We start from the raw sequence: 18,609 nt of genomic DNA on the forward strand, positions 1-18,609 counted from the left end.
GATTAACTACATAAAAATAACTTTCAGTTCAGTCCAGTCGCTCAGTCATGTCCGACTCTTTGCGACCCCATGAATTGTGGCACGCCAGGCCTCCCTGTCCATCACCAACTCCCGGAGTTCACTGAGACTCATGTCCATCGAGTCAGTGATGCCATACAGCCATCTCATCCTCTGTCGTCCCCTTCTCCTCCTGCCCCCAATCCCTCCCAGCATCAGAGTCTTTTCCAATGAGTGAGCTCTTCACATGAGGTGGCCGAAGTACTGGAGTTTCAGCTTCAGCATCATTCCTTCCAAAGAAATGCCAAGGCTGATCTCCTTCAGAATGGACTGGTTGGATCTCCTTGCAGTCCAAGGGACTCTCAAGAGTCTTTTCCAACACCACAGCTCAAAAGCATCAATTCTTCGGTGCTCAGCTTTCTTTACAGTCCAACTCTCACATCCATACATGACTACTGGAAAAACCATAGCCTTGACCAGACGGACCTTAGTCGTCAAAGTAATGTCTCTGCTTTTGAATATGCTATCTAGGTTGGTCATAACTTTCCTTCCAAGGAGTAAGGCGTCTTTTAATTTCATGGCTGCAGTCATCATCTGCAGTGATTTTGGAGCCCAAAAGAATAAAGTCTGACACTGTTTCCACTGTTTCTCCATCTATTTCCCATGAAGTGATGGGACCAGATGCCATGATCTTCATTTTCTGAATGTTGAGCTTTAAGCCAACTTTTTCACTCTCCTCTCACTTTCATCAAGAGGCTCTTTAGTTCTTCCCTTTCTGCTACAGGGGTGTGTCAACTGCATATCTGAGGTTATTGATATTTCTCCCGGCAATCTTGATTCCAGCTTGTGCTTCTTCCAGCCCACCGTTTCTCATGATGTACTCTGCATAGAAGTTAAATAAGCAGGGTGACAATATACAGCCTTGACGGACCCCTTTTCCTATTTGGAACCAGTCTGTTGTTCCATGTCCAGTTCTAACTGTTGCTTCCTGGCCTGCATACAGATTTCTCAAGAGGCAGGTTAGGTGGTCTGGTATTCCCATCTCTTTCAGAACTTTCCACAGTTTATTGTGATCCACACAGTCAAAGGCTTTGGCATAGTCAAGAAAGCAGAAATAGATGTTTTTCTGGAACTTTACCTACTTGTATTTGAGTCAATTTAAATTTCAATGGTGTCAATCTATCTTTCAAATGAACTGAACAAACTTAACTAAAGTGTTATTAGATAAACATGTACATTAATCATATTTGAGTATACTTTAATTTTATATAATATATGAAAATATTTATTAGAGTAATTATTATATAATATCCATGTAAAGCAGGTATTATTACCCTGATTTCACAGAGATATCAGATTAAATAACTTACATCCACAATTACATGCATAAATCAGTTCATGTTCTTGAACACTGTACATGCTGATTTTCATATAATTTGCTTTCATAATTAGAAATATTTTAATTAGTATGTTATACAAATAAATTTGAATATTCAATGACTACCTGTTGTTCTACTTCCAATTTTACTTATACTACTGTGTCATCAAGGCAAACGATATGCTGACTTACCTGACCAGCAATGTGACAGCAATAAATAAATAATTATTAATAAATTCCTAGAGACTAAAATCTAGCCATTTATTGCCTCAAAAACGCTTCGTGTATTTCCAAAAAAAATAATTTACTAGTACTAGTAAGTTCAAGAAAATAAAGAAATTCATAACAAAGCACCTGGCAACAAAGCTAGCCTGTGCCTATTTAGCAGTATCTTGTTTTTAATGGGAAACTGAGTTAACAATATGTTCCTTGACATGTTTATTTAGTAAACTTTAAATTCTCACATTTTCTTAGAGAAAATATTTTGCTGAGTGAGTAAAAATAGTCTGATTCAAAACTGCTGTTGTTGGGTCCAGAGGAAACAGGCGGAGTTCAAGGGGTTCTAGGGCTCTTTTGTGTTTACCACTTGATCAGCAAACTAGTCCTGAGATTATGATGCCAGTTTTGCATTGATAAAAATCTTAATGGAAATGAAATACTATTTCTGGTAAATATGTTAAAATGTCAAAATGCCAGGTTACACAACTCAAAGATGGCAATACTGGAATCTCAAACTCTTCAGAAGTTTTGAGTGATTAGGCAGTAAAGAATAAAAGCAATTCAGTAAACAAAATTTATAAAAATGTGAGCCAGAGGAAAAAAATGCAGAAACTGTACCCTTGATAATAAAAAGGATTTAAATTGTTATAGTAAAACAATCTGGCAGCATCTGTGAAAAATGAAAATATGACTCAATGACCCAATTTTTCAGTATATCTATAAGAGAACCTCTTGGACATATACACAGGGAGATAATTATAAAATGACTGCTCCAGGACTGTTTACAATAAAACATTGGGAATTAGGTTAATTTTTTATCAAAAAGGTAGTCAATGTATTTAATGAATATTATACAGCAACTGAAGGGATAGATACCATTTAAAAAGATACAGACAGATAGAAACAAAACTTTTAAGTAAAAAAAACAAGCTGCATAACTATTTCTAGGGTAGAAAATAAAACACAAAGCAACCTTATAATTACTATATATTATTTTTGAATGTAAGATAAGAGTATAACAATGGATTAGGAGATTCAGGAAAAAACTCATGATAGTGATTTGGGAAAGAAATGAAAGAGAAGTACACTAGGGTGATGATTAAAGAAGACAACAGTTTTTATTTTATTGAAAGAAAATTAGAAACAAATACAGGTAAAAGTCAATAGCTGCTTAGTTTTGGTAGTCTGAGTATGAATGTTTAATATATTTTTCTATATCTTTAAAATTTCTCAAAACAAAATAAATTTCCCCACACGTCTACAGGAAAAATTCTAGGGACTCAGTCCTAACGTTCTATTACTCAGGAAATACTTGGGAACCAGCTTCCTGTACTTGGGTTTCAGAAAGCAGCAGGAGCATTCTTGAATTGCTGGGAACCCATCTAACCCTATCTGTACCACCCAAAGGAAGTCTTCAAGGCCTCTTCACCTTCTTCAAACTTAAAAATATAGGTCAGTGAAACACAGAGGTGATCAAGAGTATCCAGATAATTAGAGAACAATAAAATCACAACTATACCTAAAATTCTAACACTCCTGAAAGGTAATTTACAGGCTTGTTGCTGGCTTGGCAGGTATCTTAAATAGCATGTCAGTCTGAAAAGTTTCAAAATTAAAGTCTGACCTCATCTTACTTTACACTTCATCAAAATTTCACTAAAAATCCTTTTATCCTTCACATTTTACCTGTTTCAGCTTCTGATTCTGAGTCATCTTCCTCATCTTCTTCACTAGAGCAACTAGATTCATCTTTCTTTCCTTCTTCTTCATCATCAACCTTTTCTTGTTCCAGAGATTCAATACGGGATGCATTTTTCTCAGGCTCAATAATCAATGTCTCTTTACTATAAAAGGAAAAAAAGCCTTAAAATACTTATAAAAACAAAAGGTCAAAATACAATATAAATGTATTAATTTTTCTCAGAACCACAAAATCTAATAGCCATATCTGTGGCTATAATGCCAACTCATTTAAAAAAAAAACCAAATCTACTTTAATATTTTACTTACTTTTTAAAGGTCTTCTGTGACTGATTATTATCCATATTAGCTGTTGATTCAATTAGTGGAGATTTCTTTTCCCGTTTTTCACTATGGAGCTTTATAAAAGTTATGCAAAGAAAAATAAGAATACTATTAAAATAATATCAATCAGCAAAATATAGAATTTAAAATAGTAACAAAGTAGCTTCCCAAACACTAAATGAAAACAAAACAGACAGAACAAAGATTTAAATTTTACCTAAAAGAAAAGGGCTCAGATAAAGAATAAAAAAGAACTAGACAGTTAACAATCTCCACAAAGGAGACTTCTCTGGTTGTCCTGTGGTTAAGATTCCACCCTTCTATACAGAAGGCACAGGTTCCATTCCTGGTCGAGGAACTAAGATACACTATGCAGCCAAAAAAAGGGGGAGGGAGGTGCTCCACAAAGGATTAAGTTGGATTTTTTTTTTAAAGATCCCTCCAACTTTAGTTTACTGAAAAAGCCAGAGTCCATTAGTCATTTAGGATGTCTGATAATACTTAAACAACTGCTTCCTAGTTATGTAACTGTTTGCTTTTCTAGGGTAAGCTATTTTTGAAATCTGAGATTTTATAGTCTCCACCTTCTAAGCAAACTTCCTTATGAAATCACAAAAACATTATTGAGAACATACACATTATACAGGGCTTCCCTGGTGGCTCAGTAGGTAAAGAATCGACCTACAATGCAGGAGAAGGGGGTTCAATCCCTAGGTTGGAAAATTCCCCTGGAGGAGGGCATGGCAACCCACTCCAGTATTCTTGCCTGGAGAATCCCATGGACAGAGGAGCCTGGTGGGCTACAGTCCACGGGGTCGCAGAACTGGACACAGATTAGCAACTGAGCTCACATGCACATACATTATCTAAGTATTCCTTTGGGAAGAGGAGGCTACAGAAATGGGGAAAGGGCCACACAAAAGGCTAAAAAAATACCACCACTACTCCTTTATTCTTATTTACTGTCATTTAATTTGTTTACTGGGAATACCTTAAAACCAAACAGTACAAAATATAGTAAGAACACTTTTTCAACTGTCTGAAATTCAATGTTATAAGGGAATTCACTAATAGAGACAATTTTTAGATAGCCATCAAACGTACCAGATTTTGTTTCTTTTGTAACTCTTCTAAATATCCTAAAATGTCTTCATCTGCTACATCAAAGGCTGTCTGGCCCTACACAGAAAACAAAGGGTTGGTGATGATAAAAAGTTATCAATAAATTACACCCTCAGTGATTCTCTATAAATCTACAGAAAGAATTAGGTAATTTTTTTTATAATAGGTACAAAACATGGTACAAATGATTTGAAGTAGATAAATGAAAAATCCATGTGAGGAAGAAGCAACTGATATACATCCCCTTACTTTTTTTGGTAACAGCTTTACTGATCTATAGTTCACATACAAGTCAACTATTTAAATTATGCAATCCAATGGTTTTTAGTACATCCACGAGTATCACCACAACCAGTTTTAGAACATTTTCATCGTCCTCAAAATAAATGACACACCCACTGCAATCTTCTCACCATTCCTCCTTGCTCGCCCAGTCTGAGGCAACCACTAATGTACTCCCTGTTACTATAGATTCTTGTTACTATACCTATTTTGCACATTTCATATGAAAGGAATCATACAGTATATAGTCCTCTGTGACTGGCTTCCTTTACTTTACCTACTGTTTTCAAGGTTTTTCCATGTTGTAGTAAATATCTATTTCATTCTTTTTTTAATTGCTGAATATTATTTCATTGTATTGTACACCATAGTTTGATAATTTATTCACCGGCTGATGGACACCTGCATCTGCTTTTGCTTTTCTGGTATATAATGAATAACACTGCTATGGACATTTGTATATAAGTTTTTGTGTGGGCATCTGTTTTAATTTTTTGGGTATAATAGCTACAAGCAGAATGACTGGGTCATGTAATAACTCCAAGTTTGCCTTTTTTGAAATCTTATTTCTATTTTACCACCATAAAAATTAATTACATTCTTACTAGAGTAATAAAATAAATATATGCATTTCAAATATACTTGAAAGTTCAGCCAGCCACAGGTATGACTTAGTTTCAAAAATCGGTCCAGACAAACATCTGTCAGTCTGTTTTTATTCACAGTGGAAAAGACAATTTTAAAGAGCTGGTGGCAAAAAATAGTAAGGATTTTTCCTGTTGCCAGCTTAGTCCTTATAATAACCCTATTGGTACAAGTTTCCAGAACACCAGAAAGTTCACTGCTTAGAATATATTCTATCTTATACATTTGCAAAATTTTCTTAATTTATGAGTTTTTAAATGTAATATCAATGGAAGAGCCTAAATCACCTCATAAGTAGCTGGAAAAGAGTTAATAATAAAAATGAATAAACAATTGACAATTATGAAAAACAACATAATTATATAATTTATAGTCTCATAATATTTTAAAGACTAAAACTGTATTTTTAAAAGTTAAAATATTTAAGGTACATTTAAAAGGCCTACCACTTTGTTGACCATCTCCATATCACATAGATTGTCCACTAAAATCCGACATGCTTCTTCTTTACCCCAATGAGCTGCAGCATGAAGAGGTGTCCAGCCATCATAATCTTTAATATTAACATCATAGCCTGCCTGTATTAAAAGTCTAAACAAATTACAGTGAATTAGATAATCATTAAAATCTAGAAATGAATGAACAGAATCAACAGCTCTATACCATGCACTTAAACAAAAATTTGCAATATATTTCTTTTCATATTTTGAAATTTCTCCTCCCCTCAACAAATTAACTAGGGCAAAAGAAAGTAATTCTCAGGAAACACTGGAATAGAGAATCTTGAGTTATTGCCATAATAATGAATTCAGTTTTAATCAATTCCTCATAATTATTCCTCTTAATGACGGTGTCTTATGGTTTGGGATGACACTGATTCTTACTAAGATGTTTCTAACTGAAATTTTGACAGGGAAGCCTATAATTTTTCAAAACTACTAGATCAATTTGTATGTTAAACTGATTTATTGTAGGAAACGGCTTCCATATGATACATCATCTCAGGCTGAACACGTTCTCAAAATATACTGGGATCAAACAGACATTTGTAGTGTTATCGTTGCTTTGCAGTTAAGGAACTGGTTTGTGAAAGCTTTCATGAACCTTTATGATCTACCACTGGAACTTTTCACAGGAAAATGACAATCTGTTAGAAACAAAACAAAGCAAAACAAATATTTTGAGGGGTTGAGTCTATTTTCTGTAGCAGTAGAAAGCAGATATTCTAATCATCAACAAAGCTAGAAAACAGGAATACATTTTAATACAATGCAAAAAGTTGCATAAATGTTAGTATGCCCTTCTAACTATATATTGACATCAACTTTTATTTAGAAATTAAGCTCATAGAGATCAAAGAATGGGTCTATAAACTGCACACAGCACAGCCCCACACACAAAGGCGAACACTAAATACCTCATAACTCAAATCTGGTTAACCTTTACCTTACTTTCCAAGATGTTGACCTTGAGAAGGGCTTCTTTTTACCTACAGGAGGTGGTAGTGATAGCTAACATATAGTCATTTATTTATGTTCAAGAACTGAGTTCCCTGTTTCCTAACAGTATCTAAAGAATATGTTTATATTCTCCACCCAAGTTCCACTGAATTAATCAGTATTTTGGGAGATGGGCCCTGTCAATCTGTATTTTTAATAAGTCCTCCATATGACCTCACATCACTGCCTGTTATCTGATTGCAGATCAACATTTAAAAGCCACTGATCTAAAAAACAGGCTAGTAGATATAAGTCTGAAGCTTTAAGTTAAAAAAATATGGCCACTAGCACATACATCATCAGATAGGGAAAAATAAAAATATATCCACAATTAGGAAATATGAACTATAATACTGTTAAATACCCCGAGTGGTATTCTAAGTACTGGGGAGTCTATGTGGAGAGAAAGGTAGAAACATCCCCCCCTCCCTGCTCCCAAATATAAGGCTCTCTATATACCAGGCCATGCAAAGATACTCCAAAAATATAAGATGGTATTTATTATACTCAAGGAACTTCTAATGGAGGACAAAAGTCAAGTAAAACAACAATCAACCCTCACAGACAGGTTCTACGGTGAAGCTGCCTTAGAAGTACAGGGCTGAAAAGCCTAAGAGTCAGCTGAAAGGGGCTGTGTGTTTGCAGGGAGGGCATAAAGGGGGAGATGCTGACATCAAAAATGGATCTCTTCTATTTATTTTTGATTTCATATTTTCTTTCCTAAGTAATACACTCCCAAGTTTCAAAACTAAAAAAGAATAAATGACTATATAGGAAAGTCACTTTCCCATTGCTGACCTTTAGCCAACCAGCTTCCCCTCCCCATAGATAACCATACTACAATTTTTGATTAGATCCTTACAGAGAGATTTTAGGCATATATAAACAGATACAACTTAAATTTAAAAATAAATAAAAACACAAATGAGGCATAGTTCTATTCTTGGGTTGACACAACACATCCTATTGTTCTTTTCATATATTAAGTAGTGTTTTAATCATTACAGAGTATTCTAGTGAAAGGATGTATCATAATCTAGGCAATCATTATCCTACTCCAGTCATAAACAACACTGCTAGCACATACCTTATTTCCTAAGGGAGAGTAAGAATATCTGTAAAAAAAATTCCCAGAGGTAATGCTGCTAAACAAAAGGATAACTGTTACTTTGATAAAATTTGCTCAACAGTCATTTTTAGTTCTACCAATAACAAAAGAGAGTGCCTTTTCCCAACTTTGCAGACACTGTGCCAAGCATTTTGATCTTTGCCAGTATGATAGATGGAAAATGATGATTCATTGCAGCTTTATCTGCAATTATTATGAATGAGGCTGAGCTTTTTTTCCCATAGACTGAAGAGCCTTGAACTGAGTCAAAGGATCAAAAGGAATTTACTTCCAAGTTGAAGAGTTGGTGAATGAAGGTACCTAGACAGAAGTAAGAGTATGCTTTAAGACATCATGACAGAACTTAAAGACGATATATGTAGTTGGACTCATGAATGCCTGAGGATCAGTGGTAGCAGCTTAGCTTGACAGAGAAACCAATGGCCAGATGACTGATGGTCTTATGTGCTAGGTTGAAGAGTTTAAAATTCATCACAATTTCTAAGAATCTTAACGAAGGACGTTAAGAGCCTGTAAAACTGAATTACAAACACCACTTGGAAGCAGTCTAGAAATCCATTTAACAGGGCAATCTGGTACCCATATATACATTCACAGAAACAAGAATTTTAAGAAACAAAATTATCTTTACCATATGTAATACTCTGTGATATTTTCAATTCTTTTAAATGCTGTTTGCAATTCACTAAGTGCATTTCATGACCCACACTAACGGGCCTTGAAAGTTTGGAAAAGTTTTGTACTAGAGAGAAACAGATGAGACAAGGAAACTAATTAAGAGTTAAATGTACCATCCTAGGAGAAGGCTTAAGTTCCTGAAATGAGTGGAGACTGAAATAGGAGGAAATCTGGAATAACTGACCCACTTAAACGTCTTCACTGTTTTTACTGAAGAGATAGAATAAGGAGGACGGATTTCTATTAGAGGCTCAGGTGGAACAAACACAACATAAACGGTGCAATAGATTTTGCTGAGGGCCAGTCTTATTAGCTTTCACATATATATAACAAAAGTTATGCAATGAATTCTTTTTTTTACATAGTTGCCAATACCTTTGCATTGCATAAGAAAAAGCAAAACACAAATTTATAGTGACATAAAAGAGCTTTTCCTAAGGATATTTGTTGGTCAATAAGTCCCCTGTATACAAACCTTTAAGTTTCGAACTTTCACAGATGTGAACACGTATTCACATGTCCAGTCACAGAAGCTGGTTCATGTGTCTGGGGTACACTGCCATGCGTGCGCATCTACTGCAAGCGGCTGTGCTTTTGAGCACTTCTGCCATTCAATACTGTATACAGTACAGTAGTACAGTACTGTATTTCGAGCCTAGGATTCCAGAAGCAAGCGTAAAAGCAGCACTGATGTACCTGGTACTGCTCAGAAGTACCAAGCAGTAACAATGGAACAGAAGTGACAGCAATTAGAGAGCGGAGTGAGGTGAAAAGATGGAATCGGAGGCCCAGAGAAAGGATGAAGAGAGACAAGAGGAAGAAGTTAACTGAAGAACAGAAGCGATTCACGACACAGGAAACGGCAAGGGGAGTTTCTTCATCTGAGGAGGCACAGATAGCTTTTGAGTCACAGGACCCAAATGTAGAACAGGACAGGAAGGTTGCAGCAGCCTTTCAAAATGCCATCCAGGCTGCCGTGACATCTACAAGAAGAGAAAAAGAGCTACTACCCAGACTACACTGGGTCATTTTTTCAAGAGGGCAGATAGAATTGAACCCAGCGAAGAACCAGAACCTGTGCCATCAACATCAAACACGAGTGGCACTGCAGCTTGTCCTCTGCCTCCTGTTGCTGATACCACTGGCAACTACCATCTCCCACCATCTCCCCCTCCTCCAGTCAGCAACTCTTTCTGTCTGCCCATTCAATGCCCACCTTGTATGCCAGCTACTCTGTTGTAGTACTATACTTTTCAAGGTATTGTACTATAAAATTAAACATGTTTTCTTTATTTCTTGCTCACCTTTATGTAGTATTTGTGTGAAAGGTATCATAAATCTATTAAGCACAATACTATATAACCAGTTGTGTTAGTTGGGTACCTAGGCTAACTCTGTTGGACTTACAAATTGGTGTTATGAATGCACTCTTGGAACAGAACTTGTTCATATATAGGGGACTTACTGTATAGTCTAAGTTGCCTATGGTTTAATATTATGCTAATAGCTCTCTGAATTCCAGTGCTCACATAATGAAAATCTTAAAAAAAAAAAAAAATCAGACAAATTATATGGAAGTAAATAATCAGTATGAATCACGGTCTCAGAATTTGACAGTATGTATTATATATAACATTGTTCTTAGTTTCTGTATCCAGAGCTCACCTATCTGGGAACCTCAAAGTGACTCTAATAATTTACCAGACCAGAAGGTAACACATAATGGTTGTTTGATACAAATTTTACTTATCAGAAAACTGCAATGGAAAAAAACAACAGAATAATAAAAATTTGAGAATGAAAGAACTTCAGAAACAAAACAATAACATTCAACATTTAAGTAATTTTCAAAAACTGTTTCAAAATAAGGTTAGCAGGTATCTTAAAAAAGGAAAAATGAAACAAAGAAAACAAAGCAGAAAAACAACTGTGAGAAGCAATACTTACTTTAAAACCTCTGTATAGCCCTTGGCGGCTGCGACGTGAAGCGCTGTGCCTCCGGATTTTGCGTGCCGGACATCACTTATATGACCACTATTTAACCACTGTCTGGCATCTCTAAGCATTATTCGTTCCTCTTCTTTTCGAGCTGCTTCTATATCAACCCCTGATATAATAAAAATAACTTTTTATTTTTCCTCTATAGAAAATGTTTTTGTATGGAAATAAAATTATCTCAATCATTTTAAGTGAAAATTAAAAGTGATATTATATTTTTGAAAACTGGGCTGTTTAGAACATGCTGGTTAAAGAAATGCAGGAATACTGTAGATTTTTTTTTGCATTTTTAATTGACTATTTAAATTTTTGTCCTTACAACTTTTTTTGGCTTTTTTTTTTAACCTTTTCTGCTTATTCCTTTTGTTTTCGAATATTTGAACATTCCCCTAGGTATATCTTCCTTTGGTTTAAAAAACAGATTTTTTAAACACAATCTTTTATATTTAAGTCTCAGTTTTCTATCCACCTGCTTTGACTAGTTCTCTGAACTCTAGCCTAGTAGGCATAAATGTTTTTTAAAACACTTCAACTTGGAGGTCCTGTCTTCATATAAAATTTAACAGGCCTTAAGACAGGTTATTTTCAAACCAACATGGTACACTGTTCATACTGTTAGTATCTGTTTTATAATTTTAATAATAAGTTATACAGATGTTTATTCATTTAAAAGCTTGAAGCATTGTGCTAGGTTGAGGTGATAAGAGGAGGGGAATTCAGAAGGGAACCTTCAAAGAGCTCAAATTCTAAGAAAAAAATTAAAAGAGCAAAGTTAATCCTGAAATTCTTCAGTAATCTCATGTTATCTTATGTTTTCAAATGCTGGCTATTTAAAAAACAGCACACACCACATCATTTACACTTTAGAAGATCATAAGTTTTAAGAGTTTTTTAAAAGGTGAAGATACTGCTTTTTTATCTTCTATCCCCATCATCTGGATGGGTACCTGATCTAAAGTAAAAAGGATCAGTAAATGTTTACTAAATGAATACTGTTTAGTTGGTAAGTCGTGTCCCACTCTTTTGCGACCTCAAGGACTGCAGTCCCCCAGGCTCCTAGGTCCATGGGATTTTCCAGGCAAGAATACTGGAGTGGGTTGCCAGTTCCTTCTCCCAGGCATCTTCCTGATCCAGGTTTTGAACCGGAGTCTCCTGCACTGGCAGGAGGGTTCTTTACGCTGAGCCACCAGAAAAGCCTTAGGTTCCAACTCTTGCCCAGAAACTTGGAGGTCATCCTTAATCCCTCCCTTTACCTTATCTCCAGCCCTCATCTAATAGCCGGCAGATTTTGAGTTGCCATCTCCTAGAATGTCTTTGTAATGGCTCCTTATGCTATTTTAATTCATGTCTTATGTCTCACACTTTGATGACTACACCTGGCCCTTAATTCACTCACCTCAGTCCCTTCTGAGTCATTCCCCACATGATCAGAAGACTGGTTTTTCTATATTAAAATATGATCACCTCACTTTTCTATAAAAACCTGTCAATGATTGCTAAGCTCCTATAAGACAAAGCTCAAGCTCTTAAGTGTAGCATACAAAGCCATTTATGATTTGGTCTCAAGGCATTTTTAATCTCTAGTATTTCTCCTCTATCATCACCCAGTGTTCCAACCATCTGGGATCTTCACATAGGTCAAGTACATCACTTGCCTGTGCTACTGTGCAAGCTGTTATCCTCTACCTGGAATGTATCCTTATCTTGCTTGCTTTATTTATTCAAGACACAACTGAATTGTTGAACTGAAGCTCAATCTTAAAAAAGTAGGCAAAAATGGTAAAGTATTTTTAAAATCCCAAGATTACAAAAGTACCAGCTAAAGTCATCTTGAAACTAGAGATCTTATTACCACATATGAAAGAAACCTACAATAAGACTTTCCAAACTGACTTTATAAAACAATTATATATATAATATACAACAAATAAAACCTATTATCTTTATTTACAAAGCATCACAATTTCTACAAAAAAGCAATTTTACATTATAAATTTCCTATCAAAAGATAATCAGCCCATCTTATTGAAGATGTCTTCTAATGTTATTCATAAAAGAAATTATAAGGCTGCAACTGTAATACATTAAGAATAATCTTTCTACTAAAAGGCTTTTCTCAGACTGATTTATTTTCTTATGCTTTTTTTAACTATGTCTTTTAAAACATGAACCTATTTATTATCTTTATCCGTTTTCTCTTTACCATCTTGAACAGCCTGACTGTTACTATCTTTTATTATTCTAAATTTCCTCTGGACTTGAAATAAATAAAATATCTACTTCTTACTTCTGGATTTATCTAATTTCATGCTATCTTTACCTTATTACAAAGCAATTACCCTTTGTTGCCACCAAATTGTGCCTTTATATAAATTATATATAAACAAACAACTCAAGTCTAAAATTTAAGTATATATGAAGGGAAATTTCTTATGTTTAAGTAAATTCAGTTACCAAAAAACCTAACAACACTTTTCTTCCTTTTAAAATCTTTTAAAAAATACCAATGATTACAGCGATGGACAATTACATTTTTTTAAAACCCTATCAGACAATATAAATATATATATATATAGAATATATATAGAGAGAAATAAAATATATATAACAATATATAGAGAGAGAACAATACTTGTTTTCTAATTCCAGTATTTGAACTAGGCTAGTAACCTTCAGACAGCCATAACTTCTCTCAGTATTAGTATAAAGAGTTAAGAACACAGATTTGAATCTACACTGCTTGGTTTCAATCCCTGATCTGCCTCTTACTAGCTCTATCATCTTGAGCAAGACACAATCCACACTAGCATTCAGTTTCTTTATTTGTAAGTTAGGAATAATCATGTTGTTCTGAGGATTAAATTAATTAATATATGTGAAGTATTTAGAAGAGGAATAAGCACTGAGGTGTTAATTATCATGATCAGTTCTAAAAGTCTATGATTCTGCTTCTCTTTTATTGCCTTGTGGACTAACAGGGAAAAGAGCCTATAAAGCATTTTACTGGTCTTTAATTCACCTACTGGTCTTTAGTTTACCTATAATTGCAAAACTTTTAAACAATGAAAACAATGTATACTGAACTAAATGGGGTATGATAATAAAGTGACTAGACTATTTACCATCTGTCACTACTATTAAGAAATAGTAAATGTTAGCTTATAAGAAAATGTTAGTCAATTCTCTTAGGTAAGAAAACATAAAACTGAATTGGAATTTGGTTAGATAAGAGGTGCAAAAATTGACTTGTATTCCAAGCTAAGTAAAGAAAATTACTTTAAAAATAAATCAGAAATACTTTCAGCTACTATTCAATTATTACTACTTTCAAAGGAAATTTACTTAAGCATGACTAGTTGTTAATCATGTACATTAGAACAAGAGCCAAAAGAATGATTAAAGAATTTAAAAATATTAAATAATAACTTTCATATCAGGATAAATAATTTGAGAAATCTTGTCATTACTAGTGATATATTTAGGAGGCTCCTTTTATAAACTGTTCAACTCTACTGACAGAGAGAGAGAGATGTCTCTCTCTTTTTTCCTTTGGAATAAAGTTATGTTATATAAATCATGTATTCCCATTTATTATTCCCATGAACGAATGAACATTAGGAAACATTTCTAGGAGACATTCCTAATAGAATGCAGTATGATACTGTGATGAAGAGTGTGGGGCTCAAGGCATCTGTTACACTGGGAATGAACTACATACAGCATCGCTTTCTGCCTGTTTGACCGTGGGCAAATCTCTGAACCTCCTTTTCTCATCTATAAAATGAAGAGACAGCACTATTAACCTTGTAGAACTGCTATAAGGATGAAATGAAATAATTCATGTAAAGTCTTCTGCTCAATAACTAGTATTTAGATATTTAAAAGAGTTAGCTTTTATTTTTAGTATCAGTGCTTCAATTTCAGATTCAGGGTCATATTATATATTATTTTCCAGAATTTCTCACCTATTATTTTTCCAGATTTATATTTTCCATCCTGACCTTGCCTAGATTCCAACATGGCACTGAACAGTGCCACTCAGATGTGCTGTAGCAACCACAAATTCAATACATCTCAAAACAAACTCATGCACGTTCTAAATTTGTTCCTGCTTTGTTCCACCTTTTTGCGTGAATTCACCCAATAATCACTTCTTAAACTGGAAATCTCAGGAGGCAAATTAGCTGGCCTCAATTCTTCCTTCAACTCCATATTCAATTACTCACCAAGCTGTTTTAATTTTACCTTAATATTTTCTGAAAACAACCCTGGCTCTTTGCTCTTTTCCACCTTAAATATAATTACATTGGCCCTACTGGTCTCTCACCTGGATTAAATGAAGGGTCTTCCTCTGGGAAGGCATGCCACCATGTATTCCCCATTTGAGTTCATCCTCCAGATTACCACCAGCTTTATTACTAAACACTAAATCCAATCAGGTTAATTTCCTGCTGGGGATCTTTGTTACATCTGTCTAATGCCTACAAAATAGATGTCCACTATCTGGCAGCTAGTCTAATCTTTTTAAGTCTCAATCTCATACTAATTCCATCTTGATTTTCTTCCTCCCTTCCAATCCTAGTGAATTCTCTGCATTTGCTATGTTTCTGATCCCTTTTCTTTGCACTTGTTGATACCCCCTTCTGACATGCCTTTTTTGTCCACCATGCCTCTTCTCTGCCAAGCAAACTCCCTCTCAAATGTCCTCTTTCTCAGACCCTTCCTGACTGAGAGCAGTCAGTCAGTCTTTCCTGTTCGCCCCCATTGTTCGGCTCCCGCCTATGTGTTAGCGCACAGCACTGTAAAGCTGTTTATGGAGCTGTCACTTTCACCACCCTGTGAGATCCTCAAGAGCAAAGTTTGTTCCATTTTTTGTTTAAATACCCAGCACTCAGAACAAATATGCTAGCACATTAGTCAAAATCGAATGAATCATTACAACTAAAATCAGCCTTGCTAACAGTTTCCTTTGTATAGAAAGAAACTAAAGACAAGAAGTTTTCAGTACATCTCCGTCCCTTTCCCAGTTGCTATCTCAGTTAAGTTCAGTCGCTCAGTCGTGTCCGACTCTTTGCCACCCCATGAATCGCAGCACGCCAGCCTCCCTGTCCATCACCAACTCTCGGAGTTCACTCAGACTCACGTCCATCGAGTCTGTGATGCCATCCAGCCATCTCATCCTCGGTCGTCCCCTTCTCCTCCTGCCCCCAATCCCTCCCAGCATCACAGTCTTTTCCAATGAGTCAACTCTTCCCATGAGGTAGCCTAAGTACTGGAGTTTCAGCTTCAGCATCATTCCTTCCAAAGAAATTCCAGGGCTGATCTCCTTCAGAATGGACTGGTTGGCTCTCCTTGCAGTCCAAGGGACTCTCAAGAGTCTTCTCCAACACCACAGTTCAAAAGCATCAATTTTTGGTGCTCAGCTTTCTTCACAGTCCGACTCTCACATCCATATATGACCACTGGAAAAACCATAGCCTTGACTAGATGGACCTTTGTTGGCAAAGTAATGTCTCTGCTTTTGAATACACTATCTAGGTTGGTCATAACTTTTCTTCCAAGGAATAAGTGTCTTTTAATTTCATGGCTGCAGTCACCATCTGCAGGGATTTGAGAGCCCCCCAAAATAAAGTCTGACACTGTTTCCACTGTTTCCCCATCTATTTCCCATGAAGTGATGGGACCAGATGCCATGATCTTCGTTTTCTGAATGTTGAGCTTTAATACAACTTTTTCGCTCTCCTCTTTCACTTTCATCAAGAGGCTTTTTAGTTCCTCTTCATTTTCTGCCATAAGGGTGGTGGCATCTGCATATCTGAAGTTATTGATATTTCTCCTGGTAATCTTGATTCCAGCTTGTGCTTCTTCCAGCCCAGCATTTCTCATGATGAGAAACTCATCTGCATATAAGTTAAATAAGCAGGGTGACAATATACAGCCTTGACGTACTCCTTTTCCTATCTGCAACCAGTCTGTTGTTCCATGTCCAGTTCTAACTGTTGCTTCCTGACCTGCATATAGGTTTCTCAAGAGACAGGTCAGGTGCTCTGGTATTCCCATCTCTTTCAGAATTACTGAAAGAGGAATGCCCCAGGTCAGTAGGTGCCCAATATGCTATTGGAGATGAGTGGAGAAATAACTCCAGAAAGAATGAAGGGATGGAGCCAAATCAAAAACAATACCCAGTTGTGGATGTGACTGGTGAGAGAAGCAAGGTCCGATGCTGTAAAGAGCAATATTGCATAGGAACCTGGAATGTCAGGTCCATGAATCAAAGCAAATTGGAAGTGGTCAAACAGGAGATGGCAAGAGTGAACATCGACATTCTAGGAATCAGCAAACTAAAATGGACTGGAATGGGTGAATTTAACTCAGATGATCATTATATCTACTACTGCGGGCAGGAATCCCTCAGAAGACATGGAGTAGCCATCATGGTCAACAAGAGAGTCCAAAATGCAATATTTGGATGCAATCTCAAAAACGACAGAATGATCTCTGTTCATTTCCAAGATAAACCATTCAATATCACAGTAATCCAAGTCTATGCCCCAACCAGTAACGCTTAAGAAGCTGAAGTTGAACGGTTCTATGAAGATCTACAAGATCTTTTAGAAAAAACACCCAAAAAAGATGTCCTTTTCATTATAGGGGACTGGAATGCAAAAGTAGGAAGTCAAGAAATACCTGGAGTAACAGGCAAATTTGGCCTTGGAATACGGAATGAAGCAGGGCAAAGGCTAATAGAGTTTTGCCAAGAAAATGCACTGGTCATAGTTGCTATCTATCTGGGCACTAATCAGGACAAGATGGACAGATAAGGTACTCTTTCTTTCTAGGTTGTGGTGCTTTATATCCATTCTTCCAGTTTCTTCAAGGCTTGACTATCCCATTACTCCAAAATTGTGTGCTTAGGATAGAAGTGTTAGAAGCTCTTCTGTGGATTTCTCCAAGCTCTAGTTTATGACTACTGTTGTAACATGGACCTTGCTTCTTCTGGACTCCAGGTACCTTCAGCTACTTGTTACAATGCTTCAGCTCTATTTAAGCATTTAAATATTTCCTCAGTTTTTAGTGCCCAAGATTTGTTTTTTAAAGAGCCAGAAGTGTGTGTGTGTTGAGTCATGTTCAACTCTTTGTGACCCCATGGATGATAGCCCACTAGGCTCCTCTGTCCATGGAATTTCCCAGGCAAGAATACTATTTCCTACTCCAGGGGATTCTCTACCACAGGACTGCACCCGAGTCTCTCATGTCCCTTGCATTGGCAGGTGGATTCTTTACCACTGTGTCACCTGGGAAGCCCCAAAGCAACCAGGTAGTCCTTATGAATTTTCCCAATCCCAAGAAATAAAAATTTCTTTTCACTTAGCTTCTATTTCTTTACTTTTATTTAATGAACCACACTTCCACAAGACTCAGCCCTCTCTAAACAAATACTCCATATCTTATACAACATAGTTCTCTTCTGATAATACTCATTCAATCACTGCCTAAACATAATACTACAGTGGAAATCACAGTAATTTATATATACGTTTTTAAAAACGGAAGTAAAATACACGTAATAAAATTTACTATCTTAATAATCATTTTAAGTAGACAGCTCAGCAATGTTAAGTACATTTACATTGTTG

General features: G+C 35.9%; 1 protein-coding gene across 1 annotated transcript in view; it reads right to left on the reverse strand.

Moving 5' to 3' along the window:
- The window catches only part of PPP1R12A (protein phosphatase 1 regulatory subunit 12A), a 166,751-nt gene that overhangs the window by 63,590 nt on the left and 84,552 nt on the right, over window positions 1-18,609 (reverse strand). Inside the window, exons 4-8 of the mRNA XM_052639588.1 lie at window positions 10,922-11,081; window positions 6,115-6,259; window positions 4,724-4,798; window positions 3,605-3,693; window positions 3,281-3,438 (exon numbers count right to left, since the gene is read on the reverse strand). Of these exons, the coding sequence (XP_052495548.1) occupies window positions 3,281-3,438; window positions 3,605-3,693; window positions 4,724-4,798; window positions 6,115-6,259; window positions 10,922-11,081 (627 nt within the window). The remainder of the gene's footprint in view (window positions 1-3,280; window positions 3,439-3,604; window positions 3,694-4,723; window positions 4,799-6,114; window positions 6,260-10,921; window positions 11,082-18,609) is intronic.

This window comes from Budorcas taxicolor, chromosome 5 (assembly GCF_023091745.1).
Source record: "Budorcas taxicolor isolate Tak-1 chromosome 5, Takin1.1, whole genome shotgun sequence".
In the NCBI taxonomy this organism is placed as follows: Eukaryota; Metazoa; Chordata; class Mammalia; order Artiodactyla; family Bovidae; genus Budorcas; species Budorcas taxicolor.